The following is a 14,897-nucleotide window of genomic DNA, read 5'->3' as shown; positions in this document are numbered from 1 at the left end:
AGGGTTCAAATTGAGCATTACCATCTAAAACAAAATAATTTAACTAATTTATTTGTAATTGTATTTATAAAGAATATAATGGTTATGTATGAATGATTTATTCGTAAGATAGAATAATATAATGGTACATGTATGAATGATTTATTCATTCTTATTTCCTCATGTGAAATTATTCTCGGAATTAGGAACAATATTTCGATATCAAATGAATTATCTATAAATAAATTTGTATCGTTATGATATTAATAATTGTTAAAATAGCAGTAAAAAACGTCAATTTTTTGAAAAATATAATTAGTTATTGAATTTTTAATATTTATTCAGAAAATTGCTTTTCTCACCCCCTCCCCTTTTTTTAATATCCTTTTTGCATATAAATAATATTTAAATTTGGGCGACACTCAAAAGTTTATCTAAAATTGGGTTTATAAAAAAAGTATTAGCCTATCGAATATTATAGTTTATGCTCATTTTTTCCCACTTTTTTCTCTAAATTTAGGAACTGATTTTCAATCTCTTATAAGTCATAAAAATATAATTGTTCAGAGCACATTATGTCAGAATGGATAGCTCTAAGTTCCTACTTACCCTTATCCCTTTTACACTCTTTAAGATGCAAAATTTTTATATACTTGGAATTTTAATTTATCACTCCAAAAAAGGTTATAAATGATAGAATAGAAACTTTTATACGATATGAAACAGTTTAATTTATTAAAATTATTAAGTTTCATCAAATTTTATAAATTTACCTCAAATATACATGTTCGAATTATATATTATGTAAAAAAATCAACCACGATAGTTTGTTATTTTAGTAATAAATTGTTGGGCCTGTTCCCATCCCGGTCATCCCTATTAGAGATTGCAACGGAATAACTTCCCACCTGCCCACTCCTGCCCATTATAAATTTTAGAGATTAAATGGACGAGCGGATTAAACAAAGTTTTTATATAAAGGATACCGGGTGGATGAATTCAAAAACAAAGCATGGGCAGACTGGCGAGCATTTTAAAATCTTGTAAAACGATGAGCGAGTTTGAAACCCCGCCCCCCTTCTCTACATAACTTACGAGAAAAATTTTTTTTTAATTTTTTTCTTTTTGCGAATAATTTTATTTAAAAAATGGTTTAAATTTATAAATAAAATTATATAAGTTATTATAATGAAATATATTTAAAAAAACAAATAAGAATTTTCAATTTTAAATGATAATATGGTTTAAAAATATATATTAAAAATTATATGTAAAATATTAAATAACAATAAAAATATTTTGTAAATTTTTTCTCGCATAGTTAAATTAGATATTTATAAATTTAATTAAAATTTATATTGTTAAACTAATTAGATAGTTTTAAAAATTTTAATTAATTTATTATAATTTTTAAATAAAAGAAAAATTCAGCCCTAACCCGATTTTCCTACTTTTGCGGATTTCTAATAAGAATTTTTTATTAATATACTCATTTGTATTGATTATATTATAATTGTTAAATTAGATTTTTTTAAATACCGCACAAAAATAACTCATATTTTATTGTATCTATTTTTTTTAAATATAGTTATTTAGAATAAAATCTGTATAAAATTTATACATTTTGAATTTTATTTTATAAATCTTAAATAAATCTATAATAAAATTCTCTGCAAAATTTTGTTATATGCAAAAATTTAATTAAAATAATTATTTTTAACATAGAAGAAGATATATTGAGTGATCATAAAAAATGGGAGGTTAATTGACTAAACATTGATAAAATTTTCAGAATAATGCTTTCAGTCGCGTATTAATTATAAATTTGGCCAAAATTTTGTTACTAATATTTTTTTCATTTATGCTGGCTACTATAGTGGTTAGACACCAATAAAGCACAAAATATTAGCAAATTTTAAAAATACGGTTTGGGTGCTAAGCCCCCCCCCCAAATTTAAATCCCCTCCCATGGATCAATCCTGGCTACGCCACTGGTTATGATTCTTATATATTATTCATAGATACTTATAATAAAAATAAATTAATTTCATCTATTGTATAAATAAACAATATTATTAACTTAAATGATGGCAAATATTATAATAAATAATATTTATAATTAAAATCATTATACGATGGATGGTGTTGCTTCAATAAAAAAAATTTAGAAAAAAATTTCTAATCGTAATGAACCTTTATGAATCTTTACAATTAGCTGAACCGAACCGAACCGAAACTTTAAAAAAATTTTCTTAAGAACCGTAACCGAACCGTAGCCATTATAATTTTTTACATATAGAACCGTAACCAAATTGAATTATTATAAATAACGTAGCATGGCAGAGCCAAGGTTTAGAAAAAGCTGAAAATTAGCCAAATTGATGTCCTCCTTAATAAAAATTATTAGGGGTCGGACAACTTGTATAAAACATATTTTACTGGCTTGCCAGGTTAAAATAAGCGATGAGATATGAATTTGGTTAATATGATAAACCTTATGTTTATTTTGAAGATGGTGACGAATGCAATAACCTTATTTTAGAATTTACAATAAAACAATTTAGCGTTATTAACGAATTATAAAATATTACAAAACAATGATCTCAAATGAATGAATGTACATGATCGTAACTTTCTGATTTTATATTTATCCATCCATCGTATTTTATTAACATTTAGAGGGGAAATCCTTTAATTTCAAGATTAATAAATTTTTTCTTATATTATAAAGTTATATTTAGGTGATCAACATTCTAATTTTGGGAGTTATATAAAAAAATAATCAAGCATATACTTCGTCGAATATATTACAAGCATGGTTTTATTAAATTAAAATTTTCTTTTTATCTTTCTTTACGACTTTCTTTTTTATTTCAAAAAATAATATTCATTCTGGAATTATAAAAGTAACTATAGAATTTTTTAATATATTTGCTACATACATATTACAAAATTAATTTTTTCAAATATTATACATAATTAATAAAGTATTTTAACGAAATGTTTCAAAACACCAAGAAAATTAAAATATATAATTTAACTTGTAAAAATGGTTAATTATAAACTGAAATCATTAATGGGTAGAGCGTATTAAATTAAAACGGAAATTATATAAATATTTTTCCGATCCGATCCGACCCAACCCAATTTTTTTTAAAAAAATAATCCCGACCATAAATAAATCTAATTCCTTATTCTCACCCATCCCGACTAAGTTCTAAAGTTTATCACATTAACTAGTAGAACTAACACAAATTTTCAAAAAGTTAGAATCTACAGCACTCAAACAGCTACCAAAATTTTGCCAAATTTTTTTAAATTTCTGATAATATAATTCAACAAAACTCCCACATTTTAATTATTTTCCCAAAATCATGCTTTTGAAATTATTTTTATGATTTTAAATTCTAAGGGTATTGGACTTATTGGCTTAAGAACATTTTATCTTGATGATTAGTTTTATAAAATAAGGTCTTTGGATTCTTTTATGATGTATTTGTGCAATTGATGCAAGCGAAATCTTTAATTAAAAATTCTGGATTTTAGTATTTACAAAATCTTATCATGATTTGATCTATTAGCTAATGTAATAGTAACAAGCCATTCTAATTTTCATTTTTAAAAAGTATCTGTAAAATAATAAAATTATTTATTTAATAAAAAAAATAAATTAGATTTCACTTTAGTTCTAATTGAAGGATGATTTATCAAAAAATGTAGTAAACCAAATAGAAGATCTGATAAATTTGATTTTAAGATTTTTAAAGCAAATATGATATCATTCGCTGAGTCCTGATGTCTCTTCTGGTTATACAGCACAGAATACTAGAAATATGTGTTGGACAAAAATAGCAAGAAGACTTGGACATAAAAGGACTGGACAAATACCCCCAATTTTTAGATATAAGTAGGCTTAAAAGAATACATTTGGGTACTTTTATCCTGGTCTTTTTTCCAGGAAATCTCATTCCAGAATTCTACAGTACAACCTACCCCTCTATTAATATTGGAGTGCACTGTTAGATTTTAGTGTTACTTTCTTTTATAAAAGAGATGAGAAGATTAAATTTATCAGCGCCAAAACAACTAGATTTAAACACATGACGACCACTCTGTCATTATTCATTTGATCGACATTTTGTTGTTCCCTTGAAGAATTTATATTTACTTCATGTTTTTTTATATTTAATTGTACAGTCATTATCGATTTGTTTTATTATATATTCCTGTAGATGACGCATTTATCCTTTATGGGCTGAATCTCTATAGGCATGCAATAAAACTGATTATATAATTTTTTGCGTTATACTTGTTTAAAAATATTTCATGCATAATCTTTAAATTCAAGTTCTGATGTAAGTAATCTTTATTAATGTCATTCCTTCTACAATGTGATTTAATCATATGATAGGATTTGATGTGTTCGAGCATCTTTCTTCAATTCTTAGCTAATTATTTTTCTGTTTGCTACTCTTATACTTATAGGAATATATAAGACTATTTATCTTTTTTCGAATAAATATATGTTTGCTGAGTTATATTTAAAGTTGACAAAATAAAAATATTTGCATACCTATACTTTTGCTCATTTTTTGCTAAAATAATAAAAATAAGTAAACTTTTGAATTTAATCCTAAATCCTTGCTTTTTCCAATGCGTCAAAAATTTTAATCAATTTTTTAAAATTTTAATCAATTTTTTTTTATACAAAATTAAAAATTTGATGCTAATATAGTGTAATATTATCAAATTATATTTTAATAAGAATAATTGATTTATTTTGATAGACAATTAATTATATAATGTGAAAAATATTATTTTTTAAAGAAATTTTATAAATATTTTTTAAAGAAATTTTATAAATATTTTTTAAAGAAATTTTATAAATATTTTTTAGTGTAGTAACAGAGCCACATTTTTAAATTATTGTTTTGTCCGAATTTATAAAGAAATTGGCATTTTAAATTTTTATTACATTTTATAAATATTGAAAAATGAATTTATAATCTTCTTTTTAAATTGGGTACAAAGGCCAGAAACAATTTTTTTTTGCAAATATCTATCGCAATAATTATTACTTGGCAATCTGAATTCGCCTCGAATCAAAAAATATATAAATATACTAAAATTTATTTATATTTTAGTGTCATAAGGAATAATCTATTATCATGATTTACTGATATCACTGAAACAGATTCAATTCATAATTATAACAAAAATATTTACACACATGACCCAACCGCTAGAAAAAATTACTGACCCGATCTAACCCGAGATAAAAAAAAATCAATTATAATAACCAGACCCAATCCATGGGTCAGGCCGGTGGGGTTGGTCTTCGTGTGGGTCGAGTTTTACAGACCTCTTATTGAAACTAAATTTAAAAGTTTTATAAATTTTAAGGTTTGGACTTTTCAAAATGATATTTTCCTCTTTTAATTACTATATGATATTAATATATTATTGTAGAAAAAGTTCAACAAAAAATTTATTTTGCAATTTATAATTTGAATTGGGATAAAAACCTTACCACGACTTACTAATTCAGATGCTGGTAAAGGAATTGTATTTTTAAAAAAAACATAAGCTCCATAGTATATAAATGATATCTTCCAATGCAAAAGAATGTATGTTCAAAATAAGGTGCATAAAGGTGGAAGAGATTGATAGGATGCCGGAGTGGATTTACAAAGAAGTGGGCTGGACTAATAATGATTCCATATTCCTCAAGATATGTTACGATATAGATCCGAAAGGCTGGTTCGTGGCTGTCACCTCTGATGAAGACATTATTGGTATCGCTTTTTTAAATCAAAATATTATGAACTAGTTTGAAAATTATTCTCTCATACCTTCCCCCTGCAACCCCTCTCTCTTCTCAAGGAATTATGTTCATTAAATCTGTAAATATATTTTGAAAAATTGAAAATGCATTCAAATAAATGTCTAATAAGTAATAATGCCCAGCCGTTGGACTCAATTCTATTTTATATATGTTATAACTAAAAGCAATATGAATAATCACGTGTTAGTTTATAAAATCGTTTGAAATTTATAGAGTAGGCATTTTACACATGCTAGAATATATTTCCGGCTTAATGCGATTTTTCAAACGCGCCAAATAATCATAAAAAGTTGGAAAATATCAAAATCATTTGTTGAGCTCCCATTTAAATTTGTAGATCTGATTTTTCTGAAAATATATTCCAATATGTGTAAAATATCTTTACTAAAATTTTTAATTTGGCCAGAAGCCATTGAGCTATTTTCAATCTATATATAAAAAATTATAGGTATTGTCTAAGATATTAATCAAGCAATACATCGCCCAATGCTGGTAAGATTTATATATAGAAATAAAATATAGTGTATAAAAATATAAAACAATGATTAAGATAAAATATAAATTATAATAATCTTTAATACAACAAATTTCTATTATATTTTAATAAATAATAATTGTTTTTCAAAAATTTTGCCTGATAAGAAAGACTGCTTTGTTTTTAAAATAAATTTTGTTACGCTAAAAAAGCTTTTCACGGTATTTGAGGATACGATTACCACCGTGTTTTAAAAATGAAATGAAATGAATAAAGATTTTATTTTAAGAAATTCATTAAGAATATTCAATATTGTGCCTTTCGTTAAAATCCACAAGTTTATTTTTGAAAAAAAAGAAATTTCAGAATTGATATTTTTAATTTCAAATTTTAGGTAGACAGAGGCTAGTCAGAATTGGAAGAGCGCTGAAAAGTATTTGAAGGAAACAGCTAAGTAAAAAAAATATTTAAAAAAATTAAAATACAAATTTAAACTTATTTTGATAAATGAACCTAAAAAACGAACGAGTTTGTCAAAAAAAATTAATGTTAAAAATTCGTCTAATTAAACCGTTTACCATATTTTTCTAACAACAATAATTTATTTACGAACGCACTTGTTTACAAGACTAATTTTTAACTATTTTCTAAAAAAAAATTGAAATGATTATGAACATTATGACAATACAATCACCGCCTTTCTGAATTAGCACTGAAAATATAAAAAAATTTAAAATATCTATTATTTCTATAATATAACCAAATAAAATTAAAATGTTTTAAAAATGACAATGACAAAATTGTCAGATTTCTAAATTACATTATCAATAAAATTATATCAAAAAATTGAAAAGTTTTAACATATTGCATCAAACAATGACGATTTACTCTATTAAAGCAGGCAATGAAATTCGCCACTTTATCAATAAAGCTAATGAATTTTCTTATAAGTGAGCCAAAAAATTAAAATTTTTAGATATCATTACAGTTGCCTCTCGAGGGCCACAAGAATTAAATTTATAATTATTTATACATTTTAATTTAGTCTCCTTTTAAAGTTTATAATTAAGAATAGTTTAAAAACAATAATTTATAAAGAATAAAATTAAATTAATTGTCACCTTTCTGAATTACATTATCAATTTAACCAAAATATCTTGATCTATTTTAAATTATTTTCTTTAAAAAAAAAATTAAAAAATTCTATCATAAAACATAATGATTTTGATGTCAAAGAAATAACCCATATTTTTTACAGGAGTAGTAAGTAAACGACTTATAACTTTGAAAGAGGGAAGAAATTAAATTTAATATTTAATTTTGGACAGCATCTGATTCATTCATTCCATATATATATATAGCAAAAATTCATAATTTAAATCAGCGCATTGATAATGAAAATGACGATAGTCATTGCATCTTTCACTTAACCCATGTTAAATGTTACCTTAAACGGGATTAAGAAAAGACATGAGAAAAGATTATTACTTAATTTCGATTATAATTCCCTTTTCTATGAGCACAATACACAAACATAAGATTGGGAGTACCGAATTCAGAGGTTGAAAAGTTACAAAATCTCGTTATTAAAGCTGTAGCACTAAAAATAAAACCACGGTGATTATACCCAATTCGAATAAACAATAGTTAGTCAATGATAACAATTATTATTCTTTTTCCTTCAACCAATTACCCTGATATAATAAATAAAAATTTTAAATATCAGTAATTTTCTAATCTCTATTTAATTTGTTTAACAAATATCTCGGGAACTATTCACAGACTGTAAATTTTTATATCTTCTTTCTACAACCTTTATAAGGAAATTTTTAGTGTATTTTGAAATTTGATGGCATTAAGTTACATAATTTAACACTTGCATTTATGATGATATCTAAAACGTAATTTAAGGACAGTCATTTTTTCAGGTATTTAAAGGTAATATAATATTTTATTTATGCTTTGTCTTCTCTCTATACCTCATACCAATAATAATTCAAGGAACATTGCTGAGTGTCAACTTAAACGATCAATATTCGTTCGCTGGCTTGTATTTGGTATCTAAGAAGCATCGATTCAAAGGGATTGGAAAGATATTACAAGACATCATGTGTAAACACGTTGCTCATAGATGTTTAGGCGTCAATTCTGTAGAAGAAAGGGTTTCTTCTAATCTCAAAATAGGAATGATCCAATCATTCAAAGGTATAGACACAAACAATTTATATATTTAATTTCTTTTACAATAATAAGAGAAAGTTTGAAAATCAGCAAAATATTGGTCAAAGTGGCAACTCACGATCATTGAATATAAATATTGATCAATAATCTACATCTAATAAAATAAAATATTTCATATATATTCTTAAAAGTTGCCATATTCAAGGGTTGCTTAATACGTAACGCTCCAATATTTCATTTCTTGTCTAAGTATAAATCCATCGATGATCACAAACCACTTAATACCGTTGCTAACGGAATGATATGCAATCAAAAAATTCAGTGCAATGCTAAAGATCAACACCAATGCAATAAGATTGAAGCCAAAAAACCCGTCACCTATCTTACCACACAAACAGATCTCAAAAATAATTCTGTGATAGACCAGGAATTAGAGAAAAAGCAAACTATTTGCGAAAAGGGTTATAACGACAACAGCCACCCTTTTTTAGATGATAAACTATCTTTGAAATATAATAGCTTGAATACTAATGACGATTTATCCAAGCATAGACATGACTCATTACAAGGGAGTGATAATATAAGCTTAATACTTAAAGATGGCATGGATATCAATTTCTCCAGCTTATGCAATTACGATGCTGCAATTCACGGAGGCATACCCAGGGAAATATTTTTGAAGGCCTTTATACAGTTATCTGCAAAGGTTTAATTTTTTTTGAATAATCAAGTTCTCAATTAGTTTTTGTATCTTAAATTGTTTTATAAAATTTTGGATATATTTTGTCAATTTATCCACCAATCCATATTTCTTTAAAAAAAATATAATGGCGCAAAAAAGTGGTTAATTTTATCTACTATATAATATATATTAAGAGTGACAATGCAATAAAATGTATAGTGGCTCTCAAAAAGTCTGAAATGATGGCAAACGATAAGCAAGCTTTATCTGATCAGATATGTGGTTACGGAATTATACGCCCTAGATGGAGATCCCTTTCAACTGAGAATGAATTGATTACTTTCCCTAACACAAAAAATTTAACTCCTCTAATATCTGAGCATCACCTGATTATAGGCCCACTGTACGCCGATAATCCAGAAATTGCTAAAATCATATTGAAGGCTCTACTAGACACGGTCCCTTACGAATGGAAGATTAATGTAGAGTTAACCGTTCCTTTCAAGATAAAAGATGAAGTCGCAGGTCCTTTGAACGATTCTACATTTAATCCAAATTTCTTATATATGACTGCTACCAAAGAGTTGGGTCTTAGCAGAGAAGGAGAGTGTTTCAGAATGTACAAAAATGATATAATGAAAACACTTAATAGGAACGAGGAGGATGAATCAATAAAAAATGTTGATAAAAAGATAGATCTAATTCCTTTTCCTAATATTTTAATGGAAAAAGTTTATTCTTTAGTGAGTTTGGATTATTTTTTAATTTGAGCCAAATGTTTAAATCTTTATTTAAAAAATATATACCTTAAAAGAGTCTATGACTGTCTCAAATAAACACAATTCCCTTTTTGCTTATATAAATGTTAATAAATTATAAGTTGGAATTATTTATCTTGCTATATATTAATATAATTATAATATTTTTTATGTATCAAGTGTAATATAAAGTATATTGAACTTATTATTAAAATTCCAACATCTATATCATAATCTTATTCAAGAATTGGGCATTGTACAAACCTACATTATATTATTATAATTCATTTTACATATTTATTTCCTGCGTAATAAAAAAAATATTCAGTAACCCTATTAATTTCTGATAATAGCTAAGAGTTAAAGGAACTAGATAGTATTAAATCAATTCCTCTTTCAGTCTTATAATCCTTTAGTCAATTTCGGAGGAGATTTATTTTTAATTCTAAATAGGAAGGTTCTTCCTTTGCTAAAGATGACCATCTTAGGATTAATTTTCACATATATAGGATTACCGATATCTATAAATTTTACAGAATCCTAAGCAACTACATTTTTTATGATTATTTGCTTGTTTTATAAATTTTCCAGAAATATTTTTATTTAAAAATACTACTAAAAAAGGAAATTAATTACCAAACTCAAATCTAAAAATAAAATCCTGTCTATATTTATCAAAGACCTGCAAGCCCGGCCCGGCCCGGCCCTGACCGGGCCGTATTTTAAATTTTTTAAATATACCCGGGCCGGGCCTAAAAAAATTTTTTTTAAACATTTTTTTAAATATATCCGGGCCGGGCCTAAGATTTTTAAACCCGGGCCGGGCCGGGCCTTAATATTTTTTATAAAAAATTTTACATTATGAGTTATTGGTTATAAGATTATATTATATTATAGTTATGATTAATATAATATTGGGTGATGGTTAACACTACCTAACACCCACAGATCGATCTAATTATTAATTTCCTGCAAGATACCGGAAAACTCCATTTTAAATTACTTAATATATTTTAATATCTAAAATTGCAGTGCTCCACTAGTCATTTTCAAATTGTGTTAGAAAACTTAGAAGTTAGACTTAGAACAGTATGTATAATTATCAAAGACCTGCAAGCCCGGCCCTAAGCCCGGCCCGGCTGTCATTTATTAAATACAATTTTAAGAAATTCATTTAACTCCAAATATTTGGAAAGTAATGCCCCATTAATAAAATCAACAATAGATAATACTAAAATATTAGTGGGGCATTTAAAACAAAGTAATAAATGCCAGCATTTAAAAGCCCTTTATCAAGATATAGAAGTCCGCTGGAACTCTAAATACAATATGATCAATTCTGTTTATTCTCAAAATGAAGAAATTAAAAAAGTTCTTCTAGAACATGGGGGATCGGAAAAGTATTATATTATAGACTTTCCGATCCTTCAGGATCTAGTCAACATTCTTGAGAATTTTAACAGAGCTATTGTTGAGTTACAGTCTGACTCTTGTACTCTTTTTAAAGTGGTAATATGGTATTATGAACTTCTTGAAGTTTGTAATACCTTTCAAAGCGAAAAAAGAGAAATAAAATTGATATTACTTAATATAAAGCATTTTTTAATTGAAAAATTTGTTTTACACAAGTATCATTTTATTTCTCTTTTTCTCTGTCCCAAATTCAAACAATTACGTATGTTGTCAGGGACAGATCGCAAGATGACGGAAAACTATATAAAAGATTATATTAAATCACAAGAGGCTCAGGAAGTAAATGAAATACCATCGACCAGTCAAATTACGACTGTTGTTAAACAAACTGAATCGTTTTATGACAAATGGGGCGATGGTAATTCTGGTAATATGTCAATACCGATGATGAATATTATAATTACATAAATAAAAAAATAGATGAAACATTTAAGGTGGATAATTTGTTAGAGTGGTGGGCTTCTCATCAAAGCGAATTCCCAGTTTTAGCAAAATTGGCAAAACGGGTATTGGCTATTCCTGCTTCAAGTGCAAGCTGTGAGCGGAATTTCCACTACTGGAAGAATTCTTGAAGAAAGAAGAAGTAATCTTCAACCTGAAAAGGTAGATATGCTTCTCTTTCTTCATGATAATTTGTGAATTTTTAATATCTTTCTTGAGTATAGGGTTTCGTCAATCATGCTGGTTTTTTACTTTGCAAACTGTCAAATATTTATTGCATTTATTATATTTTACCTTGAGTCATGAAAGTTTTTTATTATTTTTTTTTACAATATATTATATAATACAATTATCTTCTTTTGTTAAAAATTTATATTATAAAATAAATTATATTAATATTGTGCAATTTGATTATATTTTCAAAATACTATTTATTATACATGCATTTTTTTAAATAGCGATTTATTTTTACTTTATAAATTAAATAGTAAATTAAATACAATATATTATATTCTCAAAATATTTTTCATTTTTATAAATTATATATTAGTTTTATTATTTTTAAATGCAATATAAAATATAGTATATGCTCAAAATATTATTACCATTTTTATGAATATTAGTTTTATTTTTATAAATGCAATATAAAATATAGTATATGCTCAAAATATCCATTTTTATAAATAACAGTTTTATAATTTTTATAAATTTAATATAATATTCTCAAAATATTAGCTTTTTACATGTATTTTTTAAATAAAAATTAAAAATCACAAATAGAATCTTTTATATTCAAAAATATTATTTGCACAAATTTTTTATAGTATCAATTTGTAATTAAATATCTGAATAAAATATGAAATATACTTATATCCGGGCCGGGCCGTAAAAAAATTTTTAAAAAAATATCAGGGCCGGGCCTTAAATTTTTAAATCCGGGTCGGGCCGGGCCGGGCCGTAAAAAATTTTTTTTAAAAATATCCGGGCCGGGCCTAAAAATTTTAAAACCGGGCCGGGCCGGGCCGGGCCGTGCAAATGGTACCTCTGCAGGTCTCTGATATTTATATAAAAATAAATCGTTCATTATTCAATTTTATTTTATACAGTATAATTGGAGAATATATGGCAATTAACTGAAACAAAAAGTTTTTTACGGTCCACAAACATGAGTATTATAGATATTTTAATTAAATTAAATATTACTTTCACAAATTCTGTACACAATCAAGTTCAAGTTTTAAGAAAAATTTATTCTATATAAAAGTAAGTTGCGCGTAAGTGTCGTAAAGAAGCCATGGGGATTTGAAATGTCTCATTAAATCATATTTGCAAAACTGCATTTAAATAAGCCCTCTATTTTTTTTAAGGATGGATGAGAGATATCATAACGGTAATATATCAATTTCTATTAACAAAGACATATTCTATGCATTCACTAATAGGACGCATTAAATTTGCTATATTCTTAGGAAATTCCAATTATAATAAAATTAATTTTGTAGATTCTATCCTGGTCTAACAATTGTTCTATTGAATAATATCTATGTTGTTATAGTAAAATAAACTATAAATTCAATTAAATAGATAAGATAATTAAATACTTAATTTATAATCATTGGCTTGGGAAATATATGAAACTTATGCTATTACTGTCTGTTTTTTTCCGTCAAATAGTTGTTAAAGATGCCTTACCATAAATGTTCTTAAGCGAACATTGTTAGAGAAAATTGTCCTTTATCAATCTTATTTCTCATATTACTAAAATTTATTGTAATAAAACAATGAAATAACTATCCCAAATATTCCTCCTCTTGGTGACAGGGACACTCTAGAATTGGATAGATTAAGTTTTGAAAATTGATCGTATATTCTACTTATTTTCGATTAGGTTCCGATTATAGAATTTAGCTCTACTATTTCTTACGGCTAATATCCTCCGTAACCCATAACTTTCTAGTGATCATATAGTTAAGGGCACAACCGGATGTGTGATTATAGCATTATTTTTGTATGTATAACGTTTCTCACATATTTATGCATTGCGAAGAGTTTTTTTTTAAAAAAAAATATGCAAAAGTATCAGTATTTGTAGCGAAGATTAGCGCTTCGGTTTTCTCCTTTTAGACCTAGCCGTGATTTGGTCTTGAATTGGTTCCTCGGTTTAATTTTTGCATTCGGACTTAGGCTCGGTCCGGTTTAGGCCAATAGAAATTTATCATGTTTTTATAATTATCAAATAAATATACAATTCAAGAACAAGTTTTATTCATATACAAAACTAGTATTCTAGGTTTTTTAAATATTATTTGCCATTAACGAAATGAAAATTACAATGTAAGGATAAAATATTCAAATGTTTAGGAAATTTCAATGGCTAAACCATTTCAAAATCTCACCTGCCAAAAAGAATAGGCAATGTTTTAATTGTTGAAATGTTTAAAGTTAGTTATATTAACTCTTGGAATATTGGATTTAATTAATATAATAATGAATATAATATATATGATAATTTACAATAGAGAATAATTAAATGAATACTACTATTCCTACTAATGGTTATCTTATATATTTAATCCTTTACTAAAAATTATTATATGCCTGTAAATTAACTTGTAAATATTATTGAAAGGGAATAAAGAATTCAAGCAACTTCAGTTCCCTATGAACAATTATTTTCCAAATCAGTTGACTTGAAGGTAGATGAGAAATTGATTATCAAGCAAAATTATACAATTTATCATATGAATTGGGTCATGGCTCTAAATGGGATATTTTGTAGAACATTTTTAATCAAATCTTATTGAAGTTGATACTATTATCCTATAATTGCAAATAATATTTATATTGATGTATGTAATTTATCATATTTCATTCTTTCTATATTATCATATAAATAAAAATTTTCAGTTTTATAAAGATATTTTGTTTTAAATAGGCATTTAAAATAAAAGTGGCCCAGACCACGGTCCGGTTTGGATTTTATAAATGTACCTTACTATTCGGCTTAGTCTTTAGCAACAATTCCTCGGTTGTGTCTTTAAAATCGGCTTCAAACCTAACAGG

The 14,897-nt window shown here is 25.9% G+C and overlaps 1 protein-coding gene across 1 annotated transcript; it reads left to right on the top strand.

The window, feature by feature from the left end:
- The first annotated feature begins 2,854 nt into the window (after nt 1–2,854).
- On the top strand, nt 2,855–9,948 carry LOC135924857 (uncharacterized). Its single transcript, XM_065459982.1, has 5 exons — nt 2,855–2,885; nt 5,567–5,774; nt 8,301–8,504; nt 8,672–9,186; nt 9,357–9,948. Exons 2-5 carry the CDS (start codon nt 5,582–5,584, stop codon nt 9,930–9,932), a joined length of 1,488 nt encoding a protein of 495 aa, XP_065316054.1. The 5' UTR covers nt 2,855–2,885; nt 5,567–5,581; the 3' UTR covers nt 9,933–9,948.
- Nucleotides 9,949–14,897: the final 4,949 nt, after the last annotated feature.

This window comes from Gordionus sp. m RMFG-2023, chromosome 2, assembly GCF_954871325.1.
Source record: "Gordionus sp. m RMFG-2023 chromosome 2, tfGorSpeb1-WG-v2, whole genome shotgun sequence".
Taxonomy (NCBI): domain Eukaryota; kingdom Metazoa; phylum Nematomorpha; class Gordioida; order Chordodea; family Parachordodidae; genus Gordionus; species Gordionus sp. m RMFG-2023.
The sequence above is the reverse complement of the archived record's forward strand: the minus strand, read 5'-3'. Positions and strand labels throughout refer to the sequence as shown.